Below are 25,919 nucleotides of genomic sequence, written 5' to 3'. Positions count from 1 at the left end.
CATTAAATTGGGTATATTGTTGGGTGATATTGCACACTGCCCTAGCAATCCCAATTGACAGCTTTACTTTGAGATTTTTTGTACTTGACATCCCAGAGTGACATTGACCTCTGCTGGCCATGAGAGTCATTGCAGGTGAATTTGCCTCAGGCAATTATACTACAAAGAAAAGAGTGTTGAGATAATTGCCACAGCCTGATCTCCTCCTGTTCTTCCTCTTTCCTCTTCCTCTCTCTCTCTGTCTATCTTTCTATCTCTCCCTCTTCATCTCTCTCTCTTTTTGCTCTTCATCTCTCTCTCTCTCTCTCTCTCTCTCTCTCTCTCTCTCTCTCTCTCTCTCTCCTCTCTCTCGCTCTCTCTCGCTCTGTGATATAGAGCGAGAGATGGCACTAGGCGGTGGCACTAGGCCTACTTCCTACTTCCTGATTAATTGGGGACGGGGCTTCACCTGTGGTTCTATTTCTGAACATCCTGTCTTCTCTCCAGCGGTCAAAATGCTCAGTAAGATCCCGTCAGCAGAATCTCTAATGCCTTATGCCAGTATGGGAGCCAAGATCTGGGAAATGTCGCCATTAAATATGCACAAGATCCACAAGGGACAGGCAGTATTAATATGGTTAGAGTCATGAGGCAGCCTATGATCTGGGAAAGGATCCAACTAGAACATTAACTCAGGAAGGTTGAAACGGTGCCTTTATTAATATGGTTAGAGTCATGAGGCAGCCTATTCTTCTTTATTTATGGAGGGGATTAACTGGGACTGGGTAGGGTCAGAGGCAGACCTGTTCGGTGCTTGGCAGTGAGGGGCGTTTTGGAGCCTCTTCCTGGATGAAACGTAGTACAGTACATGAACTGTATACTGACTGTCGTTTATGATGCTGCGTTCATGTGCTCTCAGAATTATTGGAAATGTACGGAACTCGTGACTGAAAAACTCCCAGAAACCCCCTGGACTCATCATAACTATGACTTTTAGACATCCAAATCAGTTCGAAATGAGCTTTGGTGAATAGAGGGAAATGTTGGTAACAAAACATTTCAAGTCAAAATACAAAGACATCTTAATCCGTGTTTATTGTCATCATAAATAACAGTCTGAAACAGAAAAGGACAACAAATTATAGATGTAAGTGAACAATACGTCACAGGAAAATATGATAGAAAAACAAATAAATTGTAATGTGGTGCTGTTTGCATGGCAACGAGATCAACTTTGATTGGATTACCACTGTACAGAAAGGAGATGGCCGTACATAGCTGAGAGACATGTCCAAGTCAGTTTTTCAAACACGGTTTTCTTGTACTGTACTGAGGTAAGGTTTTAGTTCATGAGAACAACAAGGAAACAGGATGCGTAGGTGTTCTAGTGTAATACAACACTGCCTTAATCCAGAATCATATAGACCTATCAATCTACTAAACACTGATCTCAAAACAGGTCACAAAATGAAAGAGGAAGTAAAAATCTGTTTGCTATAAATTTGTCAAACTGCATTAATATCACTCTGTTTCTATGTGAAGGAAAAGCATTTACAATTTGGAAGCTATTGTCAGTTATCTAAGTACACAAGCAATTATGGTCATTTTGGTTTCCTCTGATTTCAATGCATGTTTGTTTTTTCTTACTATCTTTATGCTCTGATGATATGTTCCTGCGATCCGGTTTAAATTATATCTTTTTTTAATGATATAATGTGTTAATCAATAGGCACTGAAATGCGTCTTAGTGATTGATTTGAAAGCTAGGCACATGTCTGCCTGATTCATCCACAGAGAAACAGACCAGGAGAAGATGACACTACAGCCTTCCTCTTCTGTCCATCAAGGGGGTCTCCTTTATAATCTTCAGTATCTCACAATCTGACACCAACTTCCCTTTAGTTTTCCTTTTGGACTTCCTGGATTTCCAAGTGGACGGAGCAGTAACATGTTTGCCACTTGTTAAAGTTGTTTCTTCTTCTTTTTGTTACTGTCACCTGCTTCACCATGCCCAGTTCTTTACTGTGTGAGGGTTAGAAAAATACATCAATCCATCCATCCAATTCCCATCCAAACTCTGGGTAGGTCAACAGACTGCCGTAATGAAGCTCTTGCAGTAATCCAAAATTGCTGGAACGGTGTGTTCTGCTGCTGCTGCCTCAGCCTGCCCTCTGTGCCCTTTTCCTGAGGTGGGAGAACCTACCACGGTAGGGGACCAACCCTAAGGTGGGAGAACCTACCACGGTAGGGGACCAACACTACGGTGGGAGAACCTACCATGGTAGAGGACCAACACTAAGGTGGGAGAACCTACCACGGTAGGAGACCAACACTAAGGTGGGAGAACCTACCATGGCAGGGGACCAACACTACGGTGGGAGAACCTACCATGGTAGAGGACCAACACTAAGGTGTGAGAACCTACCACGGCAGGGGACCAACACCGCATCTGTTGCAACCACCTCAACCTATGTACAGAAGGGAAAAGGTAGATCTTACTTAAGTTAACCTAAGTTCTAGTTTGTTACTGTACCTTAGCACTTGGCCGTACTACACCTGACCATGCAGGGAGATAGCAACCAGGTTGGGGAGGACACGACAGACACTTGCTGTGTTGTGCTGTAATGAATGAATGGCTGGATGGTGGGGAAGGAGTGTTACGGTATTGTATTGTTGCCTAGCAATGAGAGCGCAGAGGGAACAAGAGAGAAGAGACATTCATTTCACAGGCAGGCGCAGGCAGAGTGGAGTCTTTGGGCACATGCTTTGTCGCGGAAAGCCGCACGGCCTCCCTACGTGTCCAGGCATCCAGCAGGTTTCCTCTTGGCTTTGCGTGCGTATAGGAAGTACATTGTGTGTCCTGTGGTGATGAACAGTACAGAGATGATGACCAGGATGCCAAAGTGCTGGGGCTGTGGAGCAGAGATGACCATGATGAAGTGGAGAAGGTCCATCAAGTAGTTCATGGAGCTCTGGACCCCGTTGACCACACCACGTTCTGACTCACAGATGTTCTCCTGAAGCAGCTGGGTCACGGTCAGGTCAAAGGACCACAGACCTGGAACACACAGGATACACAGACAATGGTCAGTGGTTGCTTTGGTCTATACAGATAGACTACTACACTATGGTCTATACAGATAGACTACTAGACTATGGTCTATACAGATAGACTACTACACTATGGTCTATACAGATTGACCACTATACTATAGTCTATACAGATAGACTACTAGACTATGATCTATACAGATAGACTACTACACTATGGTCTATATAGATAGACTACTAGACTATGATCTATACAGATTGACCACTATACTATACTGGAACGAATTGCAAACATCTCTGAAGCTGGAGACTTACATCTCCCTCACTAGCTTTAAGCACCAGCTGTCAGAGCATTTTACAGATCACTGCACCTGTACTTAGCCTATCTGTAAACAGCCCATCTATCTACCTACCTCATACTAGTATTTATTTATTTATTTTGCTCCTTTGCACCCCAGTATCTCTACCTGCACATTCATCTTCTGCCGATCTACCATTCCAGTGTTTAATTGCTATATTGTAATTACTTCACCAATATGGCCTATTTATTGCCTTAACTCCCTTATCTTACCTCATTTACACTCACTGTATATAGACTTTTTATTTTATTTTGTTCTACTGTATTATTGACTGTTTGTTTTGTTTATTCCATGTGTAACTCTGTGTTGTTGTATGTGTCGAACTGCTTTGCTTTATCTTGGTCAGGTCGCAGTTGCAAATGAGAACTTGTTCTCAACTAGCTTACCTGGTTAAATAAAGGTAAAATAAAAATAATTAAATAAAAACTATAGTCTATATAGATAGACCACTATACTATAGTCTATATAGATAGACCCCCACACTCTGTCATCAAAACTGGTAAAAGTATTCCGGTATAATAGAAAAATAATTATCTTCCAACACTATTTGAACTAATTCCCTGTTGAGTTTCAAAAGAACTGAATACCCACAGCCTATGTTAGAAAAATGCATAATACAGTTGCTATTGTTAAGCTGTGGATCAGCAACTCAATCCAATTGTGAAGGGCCTGGGTCTGCTCGTCCCTCTTACTCACCGATGCGTGCTGTGATGACCCCCAAGAACAGCAGGATTATAGAGATGTAGGAGTCTGGCTCCATGCCTGATGGCATATTCTCAAACAGCACCGTGTTGTTGGTCCAGTGGATGGACGAGCGGTCGGGCAGCAGCGGCTGATTAATGCCACCCCGCATCGGGTAGGTGTGTTTCTGCTTCTGGCCCTCCACCATCCCCCCGGCCGCCGACAACGTTGAGTTGGCGTTGGCGTCCAGGAAGGGCCTGAGCAGGCGGAGGTCCATGGGGCTGCCGGGGGCGAACACAGAACACACACACAGCAGCAGACAGCAAAGATGGAGACAGCTGGAGATGATGCCTGTGTTGACTAAACCGTAGGCCTTCCTCAGCTTGGTGAACATGATGGTGCCCATGAGGCCTGTTATAGCCGAGACCCCCATCAGCAGACTGAGCAGGGAGCCACTGATGCCCTGGGTGTAGGCGTAGCCCGTGGTGATGCAGTCGAAGCCCAGGACAGTTGTGTAGAGGAAGGCCAGGCCCATCCCAGCCAGGAAGACATCCTGGCGGTAGTAGGCCCTCCAGCCGTCCTTACAGGTGCTCAGCAGCCAGCGGAAGCGTCCAAAACACAGAGGCAGGTTGGTGATCTCATTGAGGTTCAGGCTCATGTCGTCATCACTGAGGCCCGGGGCTGATGTCACCACCTCACTATGCTCTACTGAGAGGGAGAGGACAAGCATAAGTCAAGCTACTAACAATGATCTCCTGAGAGGACAAGCATCAGTCATGCTACTAACAATGATCTCCTGAGAGGACAAGCATCAGTCAAGCTACTAACAATGATCTACTGAGAAGACAAGCATCAGTCATGCTACTAACAATGATCTACTGAGAAGACAAGCATCAGTCATGCTACTAACAATGATCTACTGAGAGGGAGAGGACAAGCATCAGTCAAGATACTAACAATGATCTACTGAGAGGACAAGCATCAGTCATGCTACTAACAATGATCTACTAGGAGGGAGAGGACAAGCATCAGTCAAGATACTAACAATGATCTACTGAGAGGACAAGCATCAGTCAAGATACTAACAATGATCTACTGAGAGGACAAGCATCAGTCATGCTACTAACAATGATCTACTGAGAGGGAGAGGACAAGCATCAGTCAAGATACTAACAATGATCTACTGAGAGGACAAGCATCAGTCATGCTACTAACAATGATCTACTGAGAGGGAGAGGACAAGCATCAGTTATGATACTAACAATGATCTACTGAGAGGACAAGCATCAGTCATGCTACTAACAATGATCTACTGAGAGGGTGAGGACAAGCATCAGTCATGATACTAACAATGATCTACGGAGAGGGTGAGGACAAGCATCAGTCATGATACTAACAATGATCTACTGAGAGGACAAGCATCAGTCAAGCTACTAACAATGATCTACTGAGAGGACAAGCATCAGTCATGCTACTAACAATGATCTACTGAGAGGGAGAGGACAAGCATCAGTCAAGCTACTAACAATGCTCTACGGAGAGGGTGAGGACAAGCATCAGTCATGCTACTAACAATGATCTACTGAGAGGGTGAGGACAAGCATCAGTCATGATACTAACAATGATCTACGGAGAGGGTGAGGACAAGCATCAGTCATGATACTAACAATGATCTACTGAGAGATCAAGCATCAGTTATGATACTAACAATGATCTACTGAGAGGACAAGCATCAGTCAAGCTACTAACAATGATCTACTGAGAGGACAAGCATCAGTCATGCTACTAACAATGATCTACTGAGAGGGAGAGGACAAGCATCAGTCAAGCTACTAACAATGCTCTACGGAGAGGGTGAGGACAAGCATCAGTCATGCTACTAACAATGATCTACTGAGAGGGTGAGGACAAGCATCAGTCATGATACTAACAATGATCTACGGAGAGGGTGAGGACAAGCATCAGTCATGATACTAACAATGATCTACTGAGAGGACAAGCATCAGTCAAGCTACTAACAATGATCTACTGAGAGGACAAGTATCAGTCATGATACTAACAATGATCTACTGAGAGATCAAGCATCAGTTATGATACTAACAATGATCTACTGAGAGGACAAGCATCAGTCAAGCTACTAACAATAATCTACTGAGAGGACAAGCATCAGTCATGCTACTAACAATGATCTACTGAGAGGGAGAGGACAAGCATCAGTCAAGCTACTAACAATAATCTACTGAGAGGACAAGCATCAGTGAAGCTACTAACAATGATCTATTGAGAGGACAAGCATCAGTCAAGCTACTAACAATGATCTACTGAGAGGGAGAGGACAAGCATCAGTCAAGCTACTAACAATGATCTACTGAGAGGACAAGCATCAGTCATGCTACTAACAATGATCTACTAGGAGGGAGAGGACAAGCATCAGTCAAGCTACTAACAATGATCTACTGAGAGGACAAGCATCAGTCATGCTACTAACTATGATCTACTAGGAGGGAGAGGACAAGCATCAGTCATGCTACTAACAATGATCTACTAGGAGGGAGAGGACAAGCATCAGTCAAGCTACTAACAATGATCTACTGAGAGGACAAGCATCAGTCATGCTACTAACAATGATCTACTAGGAGGGAGAGGACAAGCATCAGTCATGCTACTAACAATGATCTCCTGAGAGGACAAGCATCAGTCAAGCTACTAACAATGATCTACTGAGAGGACAAGCATCAGTCATGCTACTAACAATACTCTATATTCATTTTTACTGTAAAGTAAAGCTATGCTTCACTGTAAAGTTGGATGAAACAGGTTGGAAGATCCACTATACTTTACCAACTCAACTACTGAAGTAGTCACACAGTGACCAGGACAACAGGACACTGACCTTGTGACCCCCTCCTCTCCACCAGTCCCTCCGTCCTCTCTGCTGGTCTCTCCAGGGAGGCCTGGTCATCCTCGGGCGCAGGTGGTTTGACGGACAGCGCCGGGACAATGCGGTAGACCCGTGACAGGAAGATAAACTCCACGATGAGGGACACCAGGTTCCAGCCCAGGATGAAACCGCAGCCGATCACGTTGGAGGCCAGGGTCATGACCTGTCCCACCGCCAGCGGTGCCAGGATGTTGGTCACCTGATCGATGCGCCGCATGGTAGCATTCATCCCTTCAGATGAGAATCAACCAAAAGGTACAGGGTTTAGTTTGGTTGTGGTGATATGGTATCTGTGTTACCAGCTTTACTAATGGCTACATTATCAAACTGCCTCTATTGTAATGCATGTGATACATCCTAGATAAACTAAATACATAGAGTGTCTGATAACCTTGAAGTGCTTTAACCAGCAGCCAGTTCAGCAGCTGAAACAGAAACAACAATCCCTTGTGATGTAATAGTGTGTGGCAGGTCTGCCAGTCTCACCAGCGAGGTGCCCCCGGTTGTATCCAGTGATAACCACAATCCAGTCCCTCTGGATGGCGATGGTCAGCGCTGTGCTTGCTAGGTTAGCCACATCTGCCAGGACGATCACCACCGTATAACAAACCACCTTGTGTAAGTTTTGTGATGCAACACGTTACTACACATGACAGCACAGAGCAGCAGGAGGCTCAGAACAGCAGCAGCAACAACATGGACACAGAACAGTGCAGGTGAAATAGCAGTTTGCAATAATATATCTAGCCTGATTCTCAACAGACCTCGGTTTAAATAGTATTCATTTTCTTTCAAGTACATTGAGCGTTTGATGGAGCATGCCTGGAGCACTGGATGGGTGGGGTTTGTCATTTTAGGACTATTCCATTGGTTCCATTGCACCAGGCAAACTCAATCAAGTGCAGATAAAGTCTTTGAAAGGATACAAATACTATTTCAATCCATATCTGATTCCAAAACATACTGTTGGTTCACATCATGAGAGTTTAGACAGTATGGGAGAGAAAATGAAAAATATACTCACAGTTAACCAGCCATCCCAAATGCTCTCAATCCACTGTTTATATAAGAAGACCAACATCAGCACAATGCTACACACCGTCACTGAAATGTTCTGAACCAACAAGGATGCATGCGCCACTAAAACCAAGGAGGGAAAAGAAACTAAGACTCTAAAATATTCTGGGACAATGCATTTCAGAGAACCATAAAGACTTCTACAGAACCATAAATGTATCATTGGTCTTAAAGGGGCATTCTGCAGTTGCCATAGTACATTCATTTTTGGACTTTTAAAGTAATGATTATAGCCATTGATTCTAAAATAATATTACTTATAAATGACTCATGAGCTTAGATCATCTGTTGTACCCCATTAGATCCCCAAATATACACTTGTTTTACTTTGTAATTGTAAACTAACTCTGTATAGCTTAAAAAACATGAATAAAACTATAATGTTCATCTCATGGATGGTCAGTACTTGCATCCATAGCTCTATCTATGAAGTTGTGAGTGGTTACATTTATCCAGCCAAATCCCTCAGCAATTTACCAAAATAGTGGTAGGATGCAACTTTGTTACTGTTTGAACTGCAGAGTGCCCATGTGAGGCAGAGGCAGGCAATTAGGACTGTGTCCCAAATAGCATCCTATTCCCTATTATATTGCAGTACCTTTAGGGTGCCATTTGGGACTAGATGTCAGTCCCTATAGCTGTAAATATAAATTATTGTTGGTCTAACCTTTGTTCCTGGGGTTGCGGTCAACCCAGTCCCCAATCAACGCCCCTAACAGCAGCACTGACCCCGCCACCACCAAGCCGAATATTGCGGTCAGCAGCAGGTTACGTCCATACAGCTCGATCAGGAACACCGAAATGGCAAAGTGCCACATACGGTCACCCTATTAGAAAGACAAATAGTCATCATGACGGAGAAGAACGTTTTCAGCTTTTGGCTTTTAGATCTTTCCTCTTTCTAGGGGTAAAGGGCTTAAAGAGAAATGGAAAGTATGTCCATCTTTCATTGATTTGCAAGACACTACCAGGTTGATGACATAAACCTTATAGTGTCCAGCCGGTATGGCTTTGTAGCTCCCTTACCCATTGTTGTTACATGAAAAGGCTTCTTACCCACATGGACAGTGCCCCACTGACGTAGATCAGGAATTTAGGGCCCCTGAGGTAGATGAGGGCTGACCCTGGTGAGTATGTTCAGCAGAGACACACAGTAACATGAACAATAACCAGAGATAACATCATTATGAGTCTACAGGACACATTCTGTATCTATAGCTGGAAAACATTAAGCACTGGGCATCAGAGTATGTTTGAACATATTTAGGACCAGGATGTGTTCTGATCAGAAAACAAAAGCATTAAGTTGCTCTTACACCTAACACTTTACATTCAGTAGCTCTTATACCTAACACTTTACATTAAGTAGCTCTTATACCTAACACTTTACATTAAGTAGATCGTACACCTAACACTTTACATTAAGTAGCTCTTATTATGCCTAACACTTTACATTAAGTTATCTTACACCTACTGTAACACGTTACATTAAGTTGCTCTTATACTTAACACGTTACATTAAGTAGCTCTTATGCCTAGCACTTTACATTAAGCAGCTCTTACAACTAAACACTACATTAAGTTGCTCTTATACCTAACATTCTACATTAAGTAGATCGTACACCTAAAACTTTACATTAAGTTACTCTAACACCTAACACTTTACATTAAGTTACTCTAACACCTAACACTTTACATTAAGTTACTCTAACACCTAACACTTTACATTAAGTAGCTCATACACCTAACACTTTACATTAAGTTACTCTAACACCTAACACTTTACATTAAGTTACTCTAACACCTAACACTTTACATTAAGTTACTCTAACACCTAACACTTTACATTAAGTTACTCTAACACCTAACACTTTACATTAAGTAGCTCGTACACCTAACACTTTACATTAAGTTACTCTAACACCTAACACTTTACATTAAGTTACTCTAACACCTAACACTTTACATTAAGTAGCTCGTACACCTAGCACTTTACATTAAGTTACTCTAACACCTAACACTTTACATTAAGTTACTCTAACATCTAACACTTTACATTAAGTTACTTTAACACCTAACACTTTACATTAAGTAGCTCATACACCTAACACTTTACATTAAGTAGCTCATACACCTAACACTTTACATTAAGTTGCTCTAACACCTAACACTTTACGTTTAGTGGCTCATACACCTAACACTTTACATTAAGTTACTCTAACACCTAACACTTTACATTAAGTTACTTTAACACCGAACACTTTACATTAAGTAGCTCATACACCTAGCACTTTACATTAAGTTGCTCTTACACCTAGCACTTTACATTAAGTTGCTCTTACACCTAACACTTTACATTAAGTAGCTCATACACCTAACACTTTACATTAAGTTGCTCTTACACCTAACACTTTACATTAAGTTGCTCTTACACCTAACACTTTACATTAAGTAGCTCATACACCTAACACTTTACATTAAGTAGCTCATACACCTAACACTTTACATTAAGTTGCTCTTACACCTAACACTTTACATTAAGTAGCTCATACACCTAACACTTTACATTAAGTTGCTCTTACACCTAACACTTTACATTAAGTTGCTCTTACACCTAACACTTTACATTAAGTTGCTCTTACACCTAACACTTTACATTAAGTTGCTCTTACACCTAACACTTTACATTAAGTTGCTCTTACACCTAACACTTTACATTAAGTAGCTCATACACCTAACACTTTACATTAAGTTGCTCTTACACCTAACACTTTACATTAAGTTGCTCTTACACCTAGCACTTTACATTAAGTTGCTCTTACACCTAACACTTTACATTAAGTAGCTCATACACCTAGCACTTTACATTAAGTAGCTCATACACCTAGCACTTTACATTAAGTAGCTCTTACACCTAGCACTTTACATTAAGTTGCTCTTACACCTAGCACTTTATATTAAGTTGCTCTTACACCTAGCACTTTATATTGAATTGCTCTTACACCTAGCACTTTACATTAAGTTGCTCTTACACCTAACACTTTACATTAAGTAGCTCATACACCTAGCACTTTACATTAAGTAGCTCTTACACCTAACACTTTACATTAAGTAGCTCTTACACCTAGCACTTTACATTAAGTAGCTCATACACCTAGCACTTTATATTAAGTTGCTCTTACACCTAACACTTTACATTAAGTAGCTCTTACACCTAGCACTTTACATTAAGTAGCTCTTACACCTAACACTTTACATTAAGTAGCTCTTACACCTAGCACTTTACATTAAGTAGCTCTTACACCTAGCACTTTACATTAAGTAGCTCTTACACCTAACACTTTACATTAAGTAGCTCTTATTATGCCTAACACTTTACATTAAGTTATCTTACACCTACTGTAACACGTTACATTAAGTTGCTCTTATACTTAACACGTTACATTAAGTAGCTCTTATGCCTAGCACTTTACATTAAGCAGCTCTTACAACTAAACACTACATTAAGTTGCTCTTATACCTAACATTCTACATTAAGCAGCTCTTACAACTAAACACTACATTAAGTTGCTCTTATACCTAACATTCTACATTAAGTAGATCGTACACCTAAAACCTTACATTAAGTTACTCTAACACCTAACACTTTACATTAAGTTACTCTAACACCTAACACTTTACATTAAGTTACTCTAACACCTAACACTTTACATTAAGTAGCTCATACACCTAACACTTTACATTAAGTTACTCTAACACCTAACACTTTACATTAAGTTACTCTAACACCTAACACTTTACATTAAGTTACTCTAACACCTAACACTTTACATTAAGTAGCTCGTACACCTAACACTTTACATTAAGTTACTCTAACACCTAACACTTTACATTAAGTTACTCTAACACCTAACACTTTACATTAAGTAGCTCGTACACCTAGCACTTTACATTAAGTTACTCTAACACCTAACACTTTACATTAAGTTACTCTAACATCTAACACTTTACATTAATTTACTCTAACACCTAACACTTTAAATTAAGTAGCTCGTACACCTAACACTTTACATTAAGTTACTTTAACACCTAACACTTTACATTAAGTTACTTTAACACCTAACACTTTACATTAAGTAGCTCATACACCTAACACTTTACATTAAGTAGCTCATACACCTAACACTTTACATTAAGTTGCTCTAACACCTAACACTTTACGTTTAGTGGCTCATACACCTAACACTTTACATTAAGTTACTCTAACACCTAACACTTTACATTAAGTTACTTTAACACCGAACACTTTACATTAAGTAGCTCATACACCTAGCACTTTACATTAAGTTGCTCTTACACCTAACACTTTACATTAAGTAGCTCATACACCTAACACTTTACATTAAGTAGCTCATACACCTAACACTTTACATTAAGTTGCTCTAACACCTAACACTTTACGTTTAGTGGCTCATACACCTAACACTTTACATTAAGTTACTCTAACACCTAACACTTTACATTAAGTTACTTTAACACCGAACACTTTACATTAAGTAGCTCATACACCTAGCACTTTACATTAAGTTGCTCTTACACCTAGCACTTTACATTAAGTTGCTCTTACACCTAACACTTTACATTAAGTAGCTCATACACCTAACACTTTACATTAAGTTGCTCTTACACCTAACACTTTACATTAAGTAGCTCATACACCTAACACTTTACATTAAGTTGCTCTTACACCTAGCACTTTACATTAAGTTGCTCTTACACCTAACACTTTACATTAAGTAGCTCATACACCTAACACTTTACATTAAGTAGCTCATACACCTAACACTTTACATTAAGTTGCTCTTACACCTAACACTTTACATTAAGTTGCTCTTACACCTAACACTTTACATTAAGTTGCTCTTACACCTAACACTTTACATTAAGTTGCTCTTACACCTAACACTTTACATTAAGTTGCTCTTACACCTAACACTTTACATTAAGTAGCTCATACACCTAACACTTTACATTAAGTTGCTCTTACACCTAACACTTTACATTAAGTTGCTCGTACACCTAACACTTTACATTAAGTTACTCTAACACCTAACACTTTACATTAAGTTACTCTAACACCTAACACTTTACATTAAGTAGCTCGTACACCTAGCACTTTACATTAAGTTACTCTAACACCTAACACTTTACATTAAGTTACTCTAACATCTAACACTTTACATTAAGTTACTTTAACACCTAACACTTTACATTAAGTAGCTCATACACCTAACACTTTACATTAAGTAGCTCATACACCTAACACTTTACATTAAGTTGCTCTAACACCTAACACTTTACGTTTAGTGGCTCATACACCTAACACTTTACATTAAGTTACTCTAACACCTAACACTTTACATTAAGTTACTTTAACACCGAACACTTTACATTAAGTAGCTCATACACCTAGCACTTTACATTAAGTTGCTCTTACACCTAGCACTTTACATTAAGTTGCTCTTACACCTAACACTTTACATTAAGTAGCTCATACACCTAACACTTTACATTAAGTTGCTCTTACACCTAACACTTTACATTAAGTTGCTCTTACACCTAACACTTTACATTAAGTAGCTCATACACCTAACACTTTACATTAAGTAGCTCATACACCTAACACTTTACATTAAGTTGCTCTTACACCTAACACTTTACATTAAGTAGCTCATACACCTAACACTTTACATTAAGTTGCTCTTACACCTAACACTTTACATTAAGTTGCTCTTACACCTAACACTTTACATTAAGTTGCTCTTACACCTAACACTTTACATTAAGTTGCTCTTACACCTAACACTTTACATTAAGTTGCTCTTACACCTAACACTTTACATTAAGTAGCTCATACACCTAACACTTTACATTAAGTTGCTCTTACACCTAACACTTTACATTAAGTTGCTCTTACACCTAGCACTTTACATTAAGTTGCTCTTACACCTAACACTTTACATTAAGTAGCTCATACACCTAGCACTTTACATTAAGTAGCTCATACACCTAGCACTTTACATTAAGTAGCTCTTACACCTAGCACTTTACATTAAGTTGCTCTTACACCTAGCACTTTATATTAAGTTGCTCTTACACCTAGCACTTTATATTGAATTGCTCTTACACCTAGCACTTTACATTAAGTTGCTCTTACACCTAACACTTTACATTAAGTAGCTCATACACCTAGCACTTTACATTAAGTTGCTCTTACACCTAACACTTTACATTAAGTAGCTCTTACACCTAGCACTTTACATTAAGTAGCTCATACACCTAGCACTTTATATTAAGTTGCTCTTACACCTAACACTTTACATTAAGTAGCTCTTACACCTAGCACTTTACATTAAGTAGCTCTTACACCTAACACTTTACATTAAGTAGCTCTTACACCTAGCACTTTACATTAAGTAGCTCTTACACCTAGCACTTTACATTAAGTAGCTCTTACACCTAACACTTTACATTAAGTAGCTCTTATTATGCCTAACACTTTACATTAAGTTATCTTACACCTACTGTAACACGTTACATTAAGTTGCTCTTATACTTAACACGTTACATTAAGTAGCTCTTATGCCTAGCACTTTACATTAAGCAGCTCTTACAACTAAACACTACATTAAGTTGCTCTTATACCTAACATTCTACATTAAGCAGCTCTTACAACTAAACACTACATTAAGTTGCTCTTATACCTAACATTCTACATTAAGTAGATCGTACACCTAAAACTTTACATTAAGTTACTCTAACACCTAACACTTTACATTAAGTTACTCTAACACCTAACACTTTACATTAAGTTACTCTAACACCTAACACTTTACATTAAGTAGCTCATACACCTAACACTTTACATTAAGTTACTCTAACACCTAACACTTTACATTAAGTTACTCTAACACCTAACACTTTACATTAAGTTACTCTAACACCTAACACTTTACATTAAGTAGCTCGTACACCTAACACTTTACATTAAGTTACTCTAACACCTAACACTTTACATTAAGTTACTCTAACACCTAACACTTTACATTAAGTAGCTCGTACACCTAGCACTTTACATTAAGTTACTCTAACACCTAACACTTTACATTAAGTTACTCTAACATCTAACACTTTACATTAATTTACTCTAACACCTAACACTTTAAATTAAGTAGCTCGTACACCTAACACTTTACATTAAGTTACTTTAACACCTAACACTTTACATTAAGTTACTTTAACACCTAACACTTTACATTAAGTAGCTCATACACCTAACACTTTACATTAAGTAGCTCATACACCTAACACTTTACATTAAGTTGCTCTAACACCTAACACTTTACGTTTAGTGGCTCATACACCTAACACTTTACATTAAGTTACTCTAACACCTAACACTTTACATTAAGTTACTTTAACACCGAACACTTTACATTAAGTAGCTCATACACCTAGCACTTTACATTAAGTTGCTCTTACACCTAACACTTTACATTAAGTAGCTCATACACCTAACACTTTACATTAAGTAGCTCATACACCTAACACTTTACATTAAGTTGCTCTAACACCTAACACTTTACGTTTAGTGGCTCATACACCTAACACTTTACATTAAGTTACTCTAACACCTAACACTTTACATTAAGTTACTTTAACACCGAACACTTTACATTAAGTAGCTCATACACCTAGCACTTTACATTAAGTTGCTCTTACACCTAGCACTTTACATTAAGTTGCTCTTACACCTAACACTTTACATTAAGTAGCTCATACACCTAACACTTTACATTAAGTTGCTCTTACACCTAACACTTTACATTAAGTAGCTCATACACCTAACACTTTACATTAAGTTGCTCTTACACCTAGCACTTTACATTAAGTTGCTCTTACACCTAACACTTTACATTAAGTAGCTCATACACCTAACACTTTACATTAAGTAGCTCATACACCTAACACTTTACATTAAGTTGCTCTTACACCTAACACTTTACATTAAGTAGCTCATACACCTAACACTTTACATTAAGTTGCTCTTACACCTAACACTTTACATTAAGTTGCTCTTACACCTAACACTTTACATTAAGTTGCTCTTACACCTAACACTTTACATTAAGTTGCTCTTACACCTAACACTTTACATTAAGTTGCTCTTACACCTAACACTTTACATTAAGTAGCTCATACACCTAACACTTTACATTAAGTTGCTCTTACACCTAACACTTTACATTAAGTTGCTCTTACACCTAGCACTTTACATTAAGTTGCTCTTACACCTAACACTTTACATTAAGTAGCTCATACACCTAGCACTTTACATTAAGTAGCTCATACACCTAGCACTTTACATTAAGTAGCTCTTACACCTAGCACTTTACATTAAGTTGCTCTTACACCTAGCACTTTATATTAAGTTGCTCTTACACCTAGCACTTTATATTGAATTGCTCTTACACCTAGCACTTTACATTAAGTTGCTCTTACACCTAACACTTTACATTAAGTAGCTCATACACCTAGCACTTTACATTAAGTTGCTCTTACACCTAACACTTTACATTAAGTAGCTCTTACACCTAGCACTTTACATTAAGTTGCTCTTACACCTAGCACTTTACATTAAGTTGCTCTTACACCTAGCACTTTATATTAAGTTGCTCTTACACCTAGCACTTTATATTAAGTTGCTCTTACACCTAGCACTTTACATTAAGTAGCTCTTACACCTAGCACTTTACATTAAGTTGCTCTTACACCTAGCACTTTATATTAAGTTGCTCTTACACCTAGCACTTTATATTGAATTGCTCTTACACCTAGCACTTTACATTAAGTTGCTCTTACACCTAACACTTTACATTAAGTAGCTCATACACCTAGCACTTTACATTAAGTTGCTCTTACACCTAACACTTTACATTAAGTAGCTCTTACACCTAGCACTTTACATTAAGTTGCTCTTACACCTAGCACTTTACATTAAGTTGCTCTTACACCTAGCACTTTACATTAAGTTGCTCTTACACCTAGCACTTTATATTAAGTTGCTCTTACACCTAGCACTTTACATTAAGTAGCTCTTACACCTAGCACTTTACATTAAGTTGCTCTTACACCTAGCACTTTACATTAAGTTGCTCTTACACCTAGCACTTTATATTGAATTGCTCTAATACCTATATAAATGTAACACTGTGGTTCCGACAATCACAACGTGTTGTTACATCATCATTAAGTAATAGCTGTGTAGTTGTATTGTCAGGTCATGAGGTCAGGGTAAACTCCTGGTCATCTCTCTCTCTCCACTCCCGCAATAGACAAGCTGACCTGTTGTACTCCTGGCCTTCCTGGCCCGAGCCTCCCTGATGTCATCAGACTCAAGCTCCACCACCACCCCTCCACACTGGGCTGCGTCTGCTCGCAGGGACATTGCCTGTACAGAGTCCAAACCAGGTCACCGGTAAGGGGTCAGAGGTCATACAACTACTGTACAAGAATCCAGAAGGGTCTTGTCAACTTAATGGAACTAGTAGAGTTAAGAATGGGCCTGCTCAACTCAACTGAACTTGAACATACAGTTGAAGTTGAAAGTTTACATTTACCGTTTAAGTTTACATACAAATACATTTAAACAGTCTTTCACAATTCCTGACATTTAATCCTAGTGAAAATTCCCTTCCTTAGGTCAGGATCATCACTTTATTTTAAGAATGTGAAATGTCAGAATAATAGTAGAGATTTATTTCAGCTTTTATTTCTTTCATCACATTCCCAGTGAGTCAGAAGTTTACATACACTCAATTAGTATTTGGTCGCATTGCCTTATAAAGGTTTAACTTGGATCAAATGTTTCGGGTAGCCTTCCACAAGCTTCCCACAATAAGTTGGGTGAATGTTGGTCCATTCCTCCTGACAGAGCTGGTGTAACTGAGTCAGGTTTGTCGGCCTCCTTGCTTGCACACGCTTTTTCAGTTCTGCCCACAAATTTCTATAGGATTGAGGTCAGGACTTTGTGATGACCACTCCAATACCTTGACTTTGTTGTCCTTAAGCCATTTTTCCACAACTTTGGAAGTATGCTTGAGGTCATTGTCCATTTGGGAGACCCATTTGCGACCAAGCTTTAACTTCCTGACTGTCTTGTGTCTTGAGATGTTGCTTCAACATATCCACATAATTTTCCTCCCTCGTGATGCCATGTATTTTGCGAAGTGCACCAGTCCCTCCTGCAGTAAAGCACCCCCACAACATGATGCTGCCACCCCTGTGCTTCACGGTTGGGATGGTATTCTTCGGCTTGCAAGCATCCCTCTTTTTCCTCCAAATATAACGATGGTCATTATGGCCAAACAGTTCTATTTTTGTTTCATCAGACCAGAGGGCAATTCTCCAAAAAGTATGATCTTTGTCCCCATGTGCAGTTGCAAACCGTAGTCTGGCTTTTTTTATGGTAGTTTTGGAGCAGTGGCTTCTTCCTTGCTGAGCTGCCTTTCAGGTTATGTTAATATAGGACTCGTTTTACTGTGGATATAGATACTTTTGAACTTGTTTCCTCCAGCATCTTCACAAGGTCCTTTGCTGTTGTTCTGGGATTGATTTTCGCACCAAAGTACGTTCATCTCTAGGAGACAGAACACGTCTCCTTCCTGAGCGGTATGACGGCTGCGTGGTCCCATGGTGTGTAATATACTTGCTTACTATTGTTTGTACAGTTGAATGTGGTACCTTCAGATGTTTGGAAATTTCTCCCAAGGATGAACCAGACTTGTTGAGGTCTACAATTTGTTTTCTGAGGTCTTGGCTGATTTCTTTTGATTTAACCATGTTGTCAGGCAAAGAAGCACTGAGTTTGAAGGTAGGCCTTGAAATACATCCACAGGTACACCTCCAATTGACTCAAATGATGTCAATTAGCCTATCAGAAGCTTCTAAAGCCATGACATCATTTTCTAGAATTTTCCAAGCTGTTTAAAGGCACAGTCAACTTGGTGTATGTAAACTTCTGACCCACTGGAATTGTGATACAGTGAATTATAAGTGAAAGAATCTGTCTGTAAACAATTGTTGGAAAAATGACTTGTCATGCAAATTATAGTTTGTTAATAAGAAATGTGTGGAGTGGTTGAAAACAACTTTTAATGACTCCAACCAAAGTGTATGTAAACTTCCAACTGTAACTAGTATTATTAAGAATGGGTCTACTCAACTCAATAGAATTAATAGTATTATGAATGGGTCTACTCAACTCAATAGATCTAGTAGTATTAAGAATGGGTCTACTCAACTCAATAGAACTAGTAGTATTAAGAATGGGTCTACTCAACTCAATAGAACTAGTAGTATTAAGAATGGGTCTACTCAACTCAATAGAACTAGTAGTATTAAGAATGGGTCTACTCAACTCAATAGAACTAGTAGTATTAAGAATGGGTCTACTAAACTCAATAGAACTAGTATTATTAAGAATGGGTCTACTCAACTCAATAGAACTAGTAGTATTAAGAATGGGTCTACTCAACTCAATATAACTAGTAGTATTAAGAATGGGTCTACTTAACTCAATAGAACTAGTAGTATTAAGAACTGGTCTACTCAACTCAATAGAACTAATTGTATTAAGAATGGGTCTACTCAACTCAATAGAACTAGTATTATTAAGAACTGGTCTACTCAACTCAATAGAACTAATTGTATTAAGAATGGGTCTACTCTACTCAATAGAACTAGTAGTATTAAGAATGGGTCTACTCAACTCAATAGAACTAGAATAGAACTAGTAGTATTAATAATGGGTCTACTCAACTCAATAGAACTAGTAGTATTAAGAATGGGTCTACTCAACTCAATAGAACTCATTGTATTAAGAATGGGTCTACTCAACTCAATAGAACTAGTAGTATTAAGAATGGGTCTACTCAACTCAATAGAACTAGTAGTATTAAGAATGGGTCTACCCAACTCAATAAACTAGTAGTATTAAGAATGGGTCTACTCAACTCAATATAACTAGTATTATTAAGAATGGGTCTACTCAACTCAATAGAACTAGTAGTATTAAGAATGGGTCTACTCAACTCAATAGAACTAGTAGTATTAAGAATGGGTCTACTTAACTCAATAGAACTAGTGGTATTAAGAATGGGTCTACTCAACTCAATAGAACTAATTGTATTAAGAATGGGTCTACTCAACTCAATTGAACTAGTAGTATTAAGAATGGGTCTACTCAACTCAATAGAACTAGTAGTATTAAGAATGGATCTACTCAACGCAATAGAACTAATTGTATTAAGAATGGGTCTACTCAACTCAATAGAACTAGTATTATTAAGAATGGGTCTACTCAACTCAATAGAACTAGTATTATTAAGAATGGGTCTACTCAACTCAATAGAACTAGTAGTATTAAGAATGGGTCTACTCAAGTCAATAGAACTAGTAGTATTAAGAATGGGTCTACTCAACTCAATAGAACTAGTAGTATTACGAATGGGTCTACTCAACTCAATAGAACTAGTAGTATTAAGAATGGGTCTACTCAAGTCAATAGAACTAGTATTATTAAGAATGGGTCTACTCAACTCAATAGAACTAGTAGTATTACGAATGGGTCTACTCAACTCAATAGAACTAGTATTATTAAGAATGAGTCTACTCAACTCAATAGAACTAGTAGTATTACGAATGGGTCTACTCAACTCAATAGAACTAGTAGTATTAAGAATGGGTCTACTCAAGTCAATAGAACTAGTATTATTAAGAATGGGTCTACTCAACTCAATAGAACTAGTAGTATTACGAATGGGTCTACTCAACTCAATAGAACTAGTATTATTAAGAATGAGTCTACTCAACTCAATAGAACTAGTAGTATTAAGAATGGATCTACTCAACTCAATAGAACTAGTAGTATTAAGAATGGATCTACTCAACTCAATAGAACTAGTAGTTTTAAGAATGGGTCTACTCTACTCAATAGAACTAGTAGTATTAAGAATGGGTCTACTCAACTCAATAGAACTAGTAGTATTAAGAATGGGTCTACTCAACTCAATAGAACTAGTAGTATTAAGAATGGGTCTACTCAACTCAATAGAACTAGTAGTATTAAGAATGGGTCTACTCAACTCAATAGAACTAGTAGTATTAAGAATGGGTCTACTCAAGTCAATAGAACTAGTAGTATTAAGAATGGGTCTACTCAACTCAATAGTCTGTTTAATAAAGGTATGTGGGTGCATTTCAGAGTCCTAAGGGCATTCACTAGTAATAGAAAACCCGAAACTCATTGAACATATTCTTTAGAACACGTGTCAAACTCATTCCATGGAGGGCCGAGTGTCTGCAGGTTTTCACTCCTCCCTTGTACTTGATTGAGGAATTAAGGTCACTAATTAGCAAGGAACTCCCCTCATCTGGTTGTCTAGGTCTTAATTGAAAGGAAAACCAAAAAATCAGCAGACTCTAGGCTCTCCATGGAATGAGTTTGACACCCCTGCTTTAGAAGTTCAATTCCTTTTAACATCACATCAACATTTAAATGACAGATTTAAGAAAGGTTTGTTGACATGAAGTTAAAGGGCATCTTATTAAGCCTCAACCATGTCTAACATGTTCATCTGTTGAAGTCAGTATCTGGTTCCATTTGACCAGATCAGATTATGTTCAGTGACAGACACCGGATGGATTCTGATTCATAAACCCTCATGTTAATTATCTTAGTGCCACCAGTCTTCACATCTTGTGCCTTATCCTTTATAACTCAGAAACCATCTCAGATAAACGTATCTCAGACAAAATATTGTCAACCAGAAAGTACATCACACCGCAAATGTTGTTCTGAAGTTGTTTGTGCTTTGCTCGTCTGAAATGAATTCAAATAGTATTTCAGTGTTATTGAACATGACTTGCAGTTCAGATTCTGAGGCCTACATATAAGATGGCTCCCATAGGTCATCAGGTCAAATCATCTGCAGCAGGGTACACATTCTGTTTACCTCTGGCAATAACATACTCTACCTCAGGAAGACAGGAACACACATTTTAAACACACATTTTAAACACAACTTAAAGCCCTGAAAACAAATACCTTTGAGCATTTCTAGCACTGTGCATCGGTGTGCTGCACTAAACTGCAGAGCAAAACCAAGCCAACATTTCCAATCCTACATGTAAAAAATAAAATATTGACACATCTCAAGACATTTCTCAAACAATCCCAACATCACCTTGGCTCTGATGTTAGGGTGAATCCTTGCTGGTGCTCCTTGATGAGGTGTCTTTTGCCATGTATCCTACATGGAGATGCTCCTCTTTCCGGAGAGCTGGAATTCAAGCTATAGTAGTATAAAAGGCTTGATAGAATCAGTGTGTAAAAATGCACCATTGTATGAAAGTGCCAGAAAAGCAGAACGAGGGACAACAAAAGCAGCCAGAGTATTCCAAAGCACGTGACAATGAGGGGACAATATCTCTGTCCCCCCGCACCACATAAAGGATAACTGTGTCACTCGTATGACACATGCACACACAGACAAAAACCCACACACAGACGCACACGCGCACACAAGAGACCAATTGAGTTCTGACAAAACTAGACCAGTGATAACATGAAACCATAACAAATAACGCAAAAGTTCTTCACAGTATGTAAGTTATACGGAACTACAATATAAACAGGAAATGTAAAAGTCTTTATCCCATGTTTCATTAGCTAAAATAAAAGATCCCGGAAATGTTCCATACTCCCAAAAATCGTATTTCTTTCAAATTTTGTGCACAAATGTGAGCATTTCTCCTTTACCAAAATAATCCATCCACCTGACAGGTGTGACATATCAATCATCTGATAAAACAGCATGATCATTACACATTACACATCTTCATTATGACAAATATTGGCACATCAAACAGAGGATGTAAAGAGCTTTCCGTATTTAGTTCCGTTCTGTGTCTTTATTTACAGTAGATACAGTCGGCCTCTGTCTTTCCACATGGACAGAATTGTGCAGTGATGAACTAGGCTGCCTACTGGTCCTCTTGCATCAGTCTCACCAATAACAAGCCTCACATGCCATGCAAAAAGCAGGAAGCTGTGGGAGTAAAAAATAGTGATCTAACACTGTTGAATCATAACAATTACATACCTTTTATTTCCTTAAAATGAACCTATCAATTTGATCAATATCATTGGCCTTCTGATCATGTAGCAATGAGTAATTATGTTTTGAAAGCGAGAAGGTAATTAAAAACTGAAAGGGATAAATAATTCCACAGAAAGATTATGATAGTGAGTGTTGTTTTACTGTAGAGTGCAGGTCAAAATTATGACCCTGAATTGACCACCAAGTACCCTGTTGGGAATGTGTGTGTGTGTGTGTGTGTGTGTGTGTGTGTGTGTGTGTGTGTGTGTGTGTGTGTGTGTGTGTGTGTGTGTGTGTGTGTGTGTGTGTGTGTGTGTGTGTGTGTTGTGTGTGTGTGTGTGTGTGTGTGTGTGTGTGTGTGTGTGTGTGTGTGTGTGTTTGTGTGTGTGTGTGTGTGTATCAGAGGAGTTGGGTACTGCAGAAGACACACTTCTTCTTCTTCGTTGTTCTACATGTCTCCGAACTTAAGTGTCATTCTAAAAGGGGGTTATGATTGCCTCTGTCCATGACACGTTTCTTCAGGAAGAGGGTGAATCTGTAGACGGCCACTAGAGGGATGGAGACACAGGGGAGAGCAGACAGCATCACACAGCAGACACCCAGCGGGATAGGTGGGTGTCTGTGGACCTATTGAAAGGAGAGGATGTTTCTTTACCCAGTTCATCTAAAAATATGTGAAGTTTGCATTGATCGCGTTTATTGGATGTAAAATGACTGGATTAAACATGAAGTAATATCATAATGTATTGTTATCTCTATCTTGTCCTACTTCAGCCTGAAGTGATGCAACATTGCAACATGCATCAACATGCAACAAAATATGTCTCTTACATAGTCAGGGTTCCATGCAGCGTAAGTGGTTTGAGTTTCAGCCTGGACAACCACGTAAGCCAGGAAGACCATCAGCAGCATCAGAAGGCTGATCACTCTGCACATGGCCTGAAAATGTTGGGCCTTCGCCCCGTCCTCCACTCCATGTCATCACTGAACCTGAGAACAAAGAAATATTCTCAGATGAGTTGAAGAAAGAAAAACTAAGATTTTATACTATTTTGTTATCTTTGTGCTTGAGATTGAGCTTGTTCAGAAGTGAGATCATTTATAGATGGAAAAAACACATCAATTGAGTAGACCTAACTTGTTTATCCCATAGATGTAAACCACAGCGATGATCTCAAAGAAGACTATGATGAGTAGAGGCAGGGATCCTACATAGCTGTTGATAGATCTCCAGACAGTAGTTTCCTGAGCCCATGGTAAAGATCAGAGCCACAGTGAAGGAGGCGAGGCACATCAACTCTAATAAAACAAACAGACAAATACATGATTATCCATGACTGGTTCTATTTTATTACTATCTTCTTAAATATATATTTGTATGTATTTTCTGAATGTATTAAACAGAGAGAGCGAGAGGGGACGACAGAGGGGAATGCTAGAGAGAGTTTGAGTCAAAGGGCAGTAAAGGCCAGATTTGAAACCTATGCTGACTCCGGCATTACCGCTAGACCAGCTAGGCCACCAGATATTAGAAAAGCTGAGAACATTCGGTAGATTGTTTTGGAGTCTGAAGGAGCTTGAAGGGTATGTCTAAAGCAGAGAAGGCTCTTCAGAGGAGGACGGGCAGGACCATCTTCCTCAGTAAAACTTCAGATTGTGGCTTTAATCTAAACTTACATTCCCCCATATTGAGTTGCGCAAGAGATGACCCCTTGACACAGTTTAAGTAGGATCAATAGCACAAGTTTAATATACCCAGTGGAGGTTCCTCCGAGGAGGAAGGGGAGGACCGTATTCACGTCACCAAATAATTGATTAAAAGACACTGTTTTGCAATGGTCTACAGTAGCCTCAACAACACTCTGTAGGGTAGCACCATTGTGTAGTCGGAGGACAGCTAGCTTCCGTCCTCTTCTGGGTACATTTACTTCAATACAAAACCTAGGAGGCTCTTGGTTCTCTCCCCTTCCATAGACTTACACTGTAATTATGACAACATCCGGAGGACATCCTCCAAACTGCTCTTGAAGCATGAACTGACATGTTGTCCACCCAATCAAAGGATCAGAGAATGAATCTAGTACTGGAAGCATAAGCTACAGCTAGCTAGCACTACAGTTCATAATATGTGGTGAGTAGTTGACTCAAAGAGAGAGAAAGACAATACTTGAACAGTTTTCAACAAATTAATTTCTTCACAAATGAAGGAGAAGCAAGAGAGAGAGAGAGAGCGAGAGACAGAGGCTGACTTCGGTCATCAGTTCGGTCGTCCTCCGACACATTTCTGCATCTGGCTTCTGGGTTAAGCAGGCGGGCATTAAGAGTGGCTTGGTGGGTCATGTTTCAGAGGGAGCATGACTCAACTTTCACCTCTCCCGAGCCTGTTGGGTAGTGGCAGCAATGAGACAAGATCGTATTTGGATCACAATTGGATGTCACGAAATTGGGCAGAAAAAGGAGGTAAAAAAACAACTATATAACTGTAACTAGGGTTGTAAAATTCCAGTAAATTAAGAAAATACCCAGGTTTTCCAGAAATCTTGTTTGGAAGATTGCTTATTAATTTATTTAGCATCCCTGAAACCTATAAAACTGTACACAGATATTTCC

At 39.1% G+C, this 25,919-nt stretch overlaps 1 protein-coding gene across 1 annotated transcript; it reads right to left on the bottom strand.

The window, feature by feature from the left end:
• Positions 1 to 1,101: 1,101 nt before the first annotated feature.
• LOC109876449 (solute carrier family 40 member 1) lies at positions 1,102 to 17,596 on the bottom strand. The gene is made up of 8 exons (XM_031811806.1): positions 17,494 to 17,596; positions 9,145 to 9,212; positions 8,756 to 8,915; positions 8,036 to 8,151; positions 7,498 to 7,624; positions 6,986 to 7,242; positions 4,086 to 4,764; positions 1,102 to 3,037 (listed from the first exon to the last, which is right to left on the bottom strand). Exons 1-8 carry the CDS (start codon positions 17,594 to 17,596, stop codon positions 2,772 to 2,774), a joined length of 1,776 nt encoding a protein of 591 aa, XP_031667666.1. The 3' UTR covers positions 1,102 to 2,771.
• Between the last annotated feature and the right edge of the window lie 8,323 nt (positions 17,597 to 25,919).

The sequence above is a fragment of the Oncorhynchus kisutch genome, unplaced genomic scaffold, assembly GCF_002021735.2.
Source record: "Oncorhynchus kisutch isolate 150728-3 unplaced genomic scaffold, Okis_V2 Okis02a-Okis13b_hom, whole genome shotgun sequence".
Lineage (NCBI taxonomy): Eukaryota > Metazoa > Chordata > Actinopteri > Salmoniformes > Salmonidae > Oncorhynchus > Oncorhynchus kisutch.
This window is presented reverse-complemented; position numbering and strand designations above follow the sequence as displayed.

Bases quoted from the DNA above. Each gene is read 5' to 3' on its own strand.
- LOC109876449 (XM_031811806.1), bottom strand. From the start codon at position 17,596: ATGTCCCTGCGAGCAGACGCAGCCCAGTGTGGAGGGGTGGTGGTGGAG. The intron at 8,916-9,144 runs GTAAGAAGCCTT...TCTTTCTAATAG, and splicing joins GTGGGGCACTGTCCATGTGG to GGTGACCGTATGTGGCACTT. The intron at 3,038-4,085 runs GTGAGTAAGAGG...TGTGTGTTCCAG, and splicing joins GGTCATCACAGCACGCATCG to GTCTGTGGTCCTTTGACCTG.